Source organism: Oncorhynchus keta, chromosome 12 (genome assembly GCF_023373465.1).
Source record: "Oncorhynchus keta strain PuntledgeMale-10-30-2019 chromosome 12, Oket_V2, whole genome shotgun sequence".
Classification (NCBI taxonomy): Eukaryota; Metazoa; Chordata; class Actinopteri; order Salmoniformes; family Salmonidae; genus Oncorhynchus; species Oncorhynchus keta.
Window position 1 is genome coordinate 48,118,307 of NC_068432.1, and position 8,840 is coordinate 48,127,146.

Consider the following 8,840-nt stretch of genomic DNA (forward strand, 5'->3'; position numbering starts at 1 on the left):
AGAGAAAGGAGAGACAGTCTGTAGCAGGGAAGAGAAAGGAGAGACAGTAGCAGGGAAGAGAAAGGAGAGACAGTCTGTATTAGGGAAGAGAAAGGAGAGACAGTAGCAGGGAAGAGAAAGGAGAGACAGTCTGTAGCAGGGAAGAGAAAGGAGAGACAGTCTGTCATAGGGAAGAGAAAGGAGAGACAGTCTGTAGTAGGGAAGAGAAAGGAGAGACAGTCTGTAGTAGGGAAGAGAAAGGAGAGACAGTCTGTAGTAGGGTAGAGAAAGGAGAGACAGTAGCAGGGAAGAGAAAGGAGAGACAGTAGCAGGGAAGAGAAAGGAGAGAGTCAGTAGCAGGGAAGAGAAAGGAGAGACAGTCTGTCATAGGGAAGAGAAAGGAGAGACAGTAGCAGGGAAGAGAAAGGAGAGACAGTCTGTCATAGGGAAGAGAAAGGAGAGACAGTAGCAGGGAAGAGAAAGGAGAGACAGTCTGTCATAGGGAAGAGAAAGGAGAGACAGTAGCAGGGAAGAGAAAGGAGAGACAGTCTGTATTAGGGAAGAGAAAGGAGAGACAGTAGCAGGGAAGAGAAAGGAGAGACAGTCTGTAGCAGGGAAGAGAAAGGAGAGACAGTCTGTCATAGGGAAGAGAAAGGAGAGACAGTCTGTAGTAGGGAAGAGAAAGGAGAGACAGTCTGTAGTAGGGAAGAGAAAGGAGAGACAGTCTGTAGTAGGGTAGAGAAAGGAGAGACAGTAGCAGGGAAGAGAAAGGAGAGACAGTAGCAGGGAAGAGAAAGGAGAGAGTCAGTAGCAGGGAAGAGAAAGGAGAGACAGTCTGTCGTAGGGAAGAGAAAGGAGAGACAGTAGCAGGGAAGAGAAAGGAGAGACAGTCAGTAGCAGGGAAGAGAAAGGAGAGACAGTCTGTCATAGGGAAGAGAAAGGAGAGACAGTAGCAGGGAAGAGAAAGGAGAGACAGTCAGTAGCAGGGAAGAGAAAGGAGAGACAGTCTGTATTAGGGAAGAGAAAGGAGAGACAGTAGCAGGGAAGGGAAAGGAGAGACAGTCTGTAGCAGGGAAGAGAAAGGAGAGACAGTAGCAGGGAAGAGAAAGGAGAGACAGTCTGTAGCAGGGAAGAGAAAGGAGAGACAGTAAGTCGCAGGGAAGAGAAAGGAGAGACAGTCTGTAGCAGGGAAGAGAAAGGAGACAGTCTGTAGCAGGGAAGAGAAAGGAGAGACAGTCTGTAGCAAGGAAGAGAAAGGAGAGACAGTCTGTAGTAGGGAAGAGAAAGGAGAGACAGTCTGTAGCAGGGAAGAGAAAGGAGAGACAGTCTGTAGTAGGGAAGAGAAAGGAGACAGTCTGTAGCAGGGAAGAGAAAGGAGAGACAGTCTGTAGCAGGGAAGAGAAAGGAGAGACAGTAAGTCGCAGGGAAGAGAAAGGAGAGACAGTCTGTAGTAGGGAAGAGAAAGGAGAGACAGTCTGTAGTAGGGAAGAGAAAGGAGACAGTCTGCAGCTGGGAAGAGAAAGGAGACAGTCTGTAGCAGGGAAGAGAAAGGAGAGACAGTCTGTAGTAGGGAAGAGAAGGGAGACAGTCTGTAACAGGGAAGAGAAAGGAGAGACAGTCTGTAGCAGGGAAGAGAAAGTAGACAGTCTGTAGCAGGGAAGAGAAAGGAGAGACAGTCTGTAGTAGGGAAGAGAAAGGAGAGACAGTCTGTAGCAGGGAAGAGAAAGGAGACAGTCTGTAGCAGGGAAGAGAAGACTCAGTCGGCTGTTCTAATTGCTTAAACATCCGTCCTCTCCTCCCCTTCATCTGCACTGACAGGAAACAGGCTTGATGGGTAAAATACTATATGGTGGAAGAAAGCTCAGCGCTGTATCATATAGTGGTTTATCTCAGCATTGAGATTAGATGGCAGTAGAGACAGTATTTCCCAAGGAGGGGCTGATGCCTGATCATGTGCAGTAGACATCAGGGGCAGAATTCAGAATTTATTATTGACATCAAGAACTGCTTCTACACAAACATCTGACATCTCTAGCGAACAAGCAGCAAGACACATTCTAAGAAACAAATAAGAACCATTGACAGCTTCTCTCATGCACGTTGAGCTCGACACAAATAGATTCATATGTCATTTTCATAGAATAAAAAAGTTTTTTTCCAAAAACAATGTGTCCTTTTATGAAATACATACATGACAACAAAAAAAAAACATGGAAATAAAAATGTACAGTATCGTGATCGTTTTCTAGTACAATTAATTTTCTCTTTTCAAATGTAAAACACATCTTGAAATGTAAAGACACTGAAATGAGGAAATGGGTTTCAATTCCAGTCTCACATTCACATTGCCATTGTTTAATGCGAAGGCAAGTTTTTTCTATTTTATTGGTTCATTGACACTCTGAACTATGATCAGAGAAATGCATTGGCACCCTACATCCTTCCAAATGGTACACTTGGTGTTCAGGAAATCCAGAATCATAACTATTAGCCAGTGTAATCTTGTTAATTTGGCCAAATGAAAAGGCTGATATACAGTATGGTCAATTGAAAGGCAGAAGTCTATATACTGTATCTGTGTGTACATGCAAAGAAAGACACGTTGCTATCATCATAACTCAATTAATATCAAAACTGAGCTGCCAGAGAATAAGGAAATTGAAAAGACAAACATTCCGAGACATTCTGAAACAAAATGTCTCCGGTTTCTTTAAACAAAGAACAGAACGAATTGGCCCATAGACTGACGGAATAGAGGTGTGAAATAGACAGGCTACTCTCGTGTGGTCTAGTCTGGAGTCTGGACTGATTGTCCTGACAATATGAGCAGAGTTCGGGTCAAATCCATTCTATATCAGTCGAGTCAATTCTAGAACTGACTTGAATTGACAGAATTGAAACAGAATTGACCCAAACCCTGTGAGGATGACAAAGTCATGCAGAGATAAAGTGTTTCTTTATAAGCTGACCCCAGATCTGTTTGTACTGCATAGGCAATAGCCATAGGAGTTGACGGGACAGCACAAACAGATCTGGGACCAGGCTAGTTTCTTCAGACATTCCATGGACATTAGCAGCAGTTATAAAACGTAACACTGCCAATAGTTGAGAAGTCATCTCCCATAACATAAACATGTATACAGTACCTAACACTTTCCCATACTAGTGAGAAGACAACAATTGAAACATTTTCAAAATAAACATTTTCCTACAAAAGATCTATCCAACATCCATAGAAACATCTATATCGTAAAGTGTACAAAATGTTCTCATAGATTGATTTAAATACACATACATTTACTTTAAATATATTACATATTTTAAAACACATTAGAAATGTGTATATATATTGTGTATATACTGTATATTTAATATATGTGGGTAGACGAGTCAATGGAGAATGTCTTATTCGTACTCTAGCATTTACAACGCAACATTCTGAGGCAAATTTGGTCAGAGACAACATTCTGGTGGATGCCACTATGCTTACAATAGTGTCCCGATGAGGCCGCTCCATCTCTATTTCTCTGTTGTGTTCAATCTCTTAGACCTGATAAAGGCCATGCCATGTGTCCTCATGTGTGTGTTCAAACTCCCCTCTGTCTCAAACATCTTGTCACACACTTTACATTTGGTTTCGGGGGTCCCGTCGTCCAGGCCGTCCCCCGAGCCGGAACCCAACTGGTTCTCTCTCTGGTTCTCATCGGCAGCAACGGTTCCATTACGTCTGGCTAGCTCCCGCGGCTCCTTCTGCTTGTGGATAATGAAAAGATGTCGGGCCAGGGAGCGGGGAGAAGTGTAGCACAGACCACACTCCCTGCACTGGAAGGAGGATCTGTCAGACTTGTGCTGCGGAATGTGGTCGTGGAAGGTGACGAGGTCCTCGGTGGTGAAGCTGCACACGGCACACTTGTGGACCTTGAACACGTTAACCTTGAGCTTCTTTAGGGGCTGGGTGGGTGTGGAGCCCCTGGAGCGAGAACCGGGAGGCCCCTCGTCATCCTGCTGCTTCCTCTTGGGGCTGAGGGCCTGCAGGGGGGCAAAATAGGGACATGAGGGTTGCTGCATGTACAGATTGCCATTCAATCCAACACAGATAAACAATCTTTGCATTGCCGTGATTTTTTAGAGGCAAATTCCCTCAGGTTCGCAGAGATCACGTTTGTTTTAAAAGCCGTAGATGTTAGCTGAAGCACAAATCACCTTTTAAAAATCAATGACAGTGCACAAGACGTTAATCTGCGTTTCTTTAAATCCTGGTCACAGTATCAGGGAGAGGAACAGCACAAACTATGGATCAGTGGGTGCAGCTGATTGGTCAGTTACTGTGCCTTGTCAGGAGGGCGGGTGCAGCTCATTGGTCAGATACTGTGCCTTGTCAGGAGGGCGGGTGCAGCTCATTGGTCAGTTACTGTGCCTTGTCAGGAGGGCTGGGTGCAGCTCATTGGTCAGTTACTGTGCCTTGTCAGGAGGGCGGGTGCAGCTCATTGGTCAGTTACTGTACCTTGTCAGGAGGGCGGGTGCAGCTCATTGGTCAGTTATTGTACCTTGTCAGGAGGGTGGGTGCAGCTGATTGGTCAGTTACTGTACCTTGTCAGGAGGGCGGATGCAGTGCAGCTGCAGCTCATTGGTCAGTTATTGTACCTTGTCAGGAGAGTGGGTGCAGCTGATTGGTCAGTTACTGTACCTTGTCAGGAGGGCGGATGCAGCTCATTGGTCAGTTATTGTACCTTGTCAGGAGGGTGGGTGCAGCTGATTGGTCAGTTACTGTACCTTGTCAGGAGGGCGGGTGCAACTCATTGGTCAGTTATTGTACCTTGTCAGGAGGGCGGGTGCAGCTGATTGGTCAGTTACTGTACCTTGTCAGGAGGGCGGGTGCAGCTCATTGGTCAGTTATTGTACCTTGTCAAGAGGGTGGGTGCAGCTGATTGGTCAGTTACTGTACCTTGTCAGGAGGGCTGTCCTCTGTGTGAGCTGGGTCTGGCGCCATCTTCCCCTCAGCATCTTTAATGCCACCATGCATCAGCTGGATGTGTTTGTCCAGCATCACACGCTTAGTGAACGTACGGTTGGGGTCTGGACAGTGACTGTAGAGTCATACAAAGAGAGAGAGAGAGTTCTTAAAGAAGAGGCCATACACGTGACATATTAAATGCTAACATGTCATCACAGGAATTTGTTGCCCTATTGAATCTGTGTAGACTGAATAGTTGTGCATCCACATATAGGTTAAACTCATATATTCTAGCAGCAAATGCCACAATAACCGAACCCAAAAATGTACCCCCTCCCCCCAAAAATGTGATCCAATCCAGCATTACTCACGGACAGGAGTAGACCTTACGTAGCCCCTTGTGCTTGATCCTGTTGTGTCGACACAAGCTGTGGGAGGAGCTGAACGACTTGTCACACTGTCGGCACGGGTGCTTCTTCAGTTGCTGCATTCATAGTGGGAGAACACATAGAATTGAACAGTTATGGTTTTATTACGATCACCACGGCGATAGACTGTATCATAGCAGTCTGAGGCTCTGTATCTCAGTGCTAGAGGCATCACTCCAGGCTGTATCACAACCGGCCATGATTGGGAGTCCCATAAGGCGGCGCACAATTTTCCCAGCGTCGTCCGGGTTAGGGTTTGGCCGGGGTAGGCCGTCATTGTAAATAATCATTTGTTTTTAACCTACTTGCCTAGTTAAATAAAGGTTAAATAAAAAGAAATATATATATATTGTTTCCACCTTTCCAATTCTTTCAGATCTACAGTTGAAGTCGGAAGTTTACATACACTTGGGTTGTCATTAAAAATAGTTTTTCAACCACTCCACAAATTTCTTGTTAACAAACTATAGTTTTGGCAAGTCGGTTGGGACATCTACTTTGTGCATGAAAATTAATGGTTTACAGACAGATTATTTCACAGACAGATTAATTCATCGTATCACAATTCCAGTGGGTCAGAAGTTTACATAAACTAAGTTGACTGTGCCTTTAAACAGCTTGGAAAATTCCAGAAAATGTCATGGCTTTAAAAACTTCTGATAGGCTAAATGACATCATTTGAGTCAATTGGAGGTGTACCTGTGGATGTATTTCAAGGCCTACCTTCAAACTCAGTGTCTCTTTGCTTGACATCATGGGAAAATCAAAATAAATCAGCCAATACCTCAATTATAACAATTATACACCTCCACAAGTCTGGTTCATCCTTGGGAGCAATTTCCAAACACCTGAAGGTGCCATGTTCATCTTTACAAACAATAATACACAAGTATAAACACCATGGGACCACACAGCCGTCATACCGCTCAGGAAGGAGACACGTTCTGTCTCCTAGAGATGAACGTACTTTGGTGCGAAAAGTGCAAATCAATCCCAGAACAACAGCAAAGGACCTTGTGAAGATGCTGGAGGAAACAGGTACAAATGTATCTATATCCACAGTAAAACAAGTCCTATATTAACATAACCTGGATGGCCACTCAGCAAGGAAGAAGCCACTGCTCCAAAACCGCCATAAAAAAGCAAGACTCCGGTTTGCAACTGCACATGGGGACAAAGATCGTACTTTTTGGAGAAATGTCCTCTGGTCTGATGAAACAGACATGTTGTGGGGGTACTTTGCTGCAGGAGGGACTGGTGCATTTCACAAAATAGATGGCTTCATGAGGTAGGAAAATTATGTGGATATATTGAAGCAACATCTCAAGACATCAGTCAGGAAGTTAAAGCTTGGACGCAAATGAGTCTTTCAAATGGACAATGACCTCCAAGCATACTTCCAAAGTTGTGGCAAAATGGCTTAAGGACAACAAAGTCAAGGTATTGGAGTGGCCATCACAAAGCCCTGACCTCAATCCTATAGAACATTTGTGGGCAGAACTGAAAAAGCGTGTGCGAACAAGGAGGCCTACAAACCTGACTCAGTTACACCAGCTCTGTCAGGAGGAATGGGCCAAAATTCACCCAACTTATTGTGTGAAGCCTGTGGAAGGCTACCCGAAACGTTTGACCCAAGTTAAAGAATTTAAAGGCAATGCTACCAAATACTAATTGAGTGTACGTAAACTTCTGACCCACTGGGAATGTGATGAAAGAAATAAAAGCTGAAATAAATAATTCTCTCTCCTATTATTCTGACATTTCACATTCTTAAAATAAAGTGGTGATCCTAACTGACCTAAGACAGGGCATTTTTTACAAGGATTAAATGTCAGGAATTGTGAAAAACTGAGTTTAAATGTATTTGGCTGAGGTGTATATAAACTTCAGACTTCAACTGTACACACGTACTACAGGGTATTGGCTCAGGGTTGATTTGGGATTCAAACTAGGACTACACGGTACCTTGCCATGCTCCTGCCTGACGTGGGCTACGAACACCTCTCTCTGGATGAAGAGACGGTCACAGTCTCCGCATGTCCAGACAGGGGCAGGTGGCTTCTGGGGGGCTGAGGTAGGGGTGATCTGGGCCTTTTTCAGGGGTGTAGTTGGGGCATTCTTGTCCACCCTGTCCAGACCGTTGGTGTTGGTGTTGGGGCTGGAACTGAGGGGCAGGTTGATGCCCAGGTTGGGGGGACCCTCGATGGTCTTTAAGGTACCATGCATCGTCTACACAGGGATGACAAACATCTCTGGTTCACTAACAGGCATATTAACTATTCATACAGACTGCACAAGGACAATGACTTATAATTATCACTTGCTGATTAGGATTATACACAAATATATTTCAAGTGCTTGTCATTACATTGTAGTAGTTTTTGAATAATTTTCTGAAAAATAGAAGTGCCTGTTATAAGTTTTTATAAGTTAAATAAGTTATTTGTTCACATCGAGCACAAGAGAAGAATATCTTTTCCCCTTCATACAGTACCTTGATGTGGTCCAACATGAGCTGTTTCTGGGCGTAGTGCATGGAACAGTCTGGGCATTTGAAGACAGACACCTTCTGGTTGGCTATGTGTTGATCAAAGTGTGACTGAAGCAGTGTCTGCTGGGTGAACACTGTGTCACACATGGAACACTTGTAGATCAACCTGGAAGACAACACAAAGAATGTTTTAACAACATATTCCACTCTGAGAGACATGTGGCTTGATAAAAATGAATGAGTTTCATTAAATCCTGTATACAGAAAAGGAATAAAAATCAATGTTATCTAATAACAATTATTTTTTTCAATTGTACTAATGCATTGTATACGACAACAGTACCTATTCATGTCCATGAATACACTTAATAATGTTAATGTCCATAATAGGAGTTAATGATTTATTTCAAAACAGTCCGTCAGTTCAAAAGGTCTATCACAGAACCTGGCAGCACACTGTCTGTCTGTTCTGTCTGTTCTGTCTGTTCTGTCTGTCTGTCTGTCTGTCTGTCTGTCTGTCTGTCTGTTCTGTCTGTTCTGTCTGTCTGTCTGTCTGTCTGTCTGTCTGTCTGTCTGTCTGTGTGTCTGTGTGTGTGTGTGTGTGTGTCTGTCTGTCTGTCTGTCTGTCTGTCTGTCTGTCTGTCTGTCTGTCTGTCTGTCTGTCTGTCTGTCTGTCTGTCTGTCTGTCTTGTCTGGTCTGGCCTATCTGTCTGTGTGTCTGTCTGTCTGTCTGTCTGTCTGTCTGTCGTGTCTGTCTGTCTGTCTGTCTGTCTGTCTTGTCTGTCTGTCTGTCTGTCTGTCTGTGTGTCTGTCTATCTGTGTGTCTGTGTGTCTGTTCTGTCTGTCTGTCTTGTCTGTCTGTCTGTCTGTCTGTCTGTCTGTCTGTCTGTCTGTCTGTCTGTCTTGTCTGGTCTGGTCTGTCTGTCTGTCTGTCTGTGTGTCTGTCTGTGTCTGTCTGTCTGTCTGTCTGTCTGTCTGTCTGTCTGTC

General features: G+C 44.4%; 1 protein-coding gene across 2 annotated transcripts in view; it reads right to left on the reverse strand.

The window, feature by feature from the left end:
- Positions 1-1,951: 1,951 nt before the first annotated feature.
- Positions 1,952-8,840, reverse strand: part of znf532 (zinc finger protein 532) — a 39,857-nt gene continuing 32,968 nt past the window's right edge. For both annotated transcript variants that reach the window (XM_052458536.1, XM_052458537.1), the window contains 5 exons: positions 7,856-8,018; positions 7,327-7,590; positions 5,305-5,417; positions 4,925-5,066; positions 1,952-4,008 (listed from right to left, as the gene is read on the reverse strand). In XM_052458536.1, coding sequence (XP_052314496.1) covers positions 3,499-4,008; positions 4,925-5,066; positions 5,305-5,417; positions 7,327-7,590; positions 7,856-8,018 — 1,192 coding nt within the window. In that variant the 3' untranslated portion in view covers positions 1,952-3,498. The remainder of the gene's footprint in view (positions 4,009-4,924; positions 5,067-5,304; positions 5,418-7,326; positions 7,591-7,855; positions 8,019-8,840) is intronic.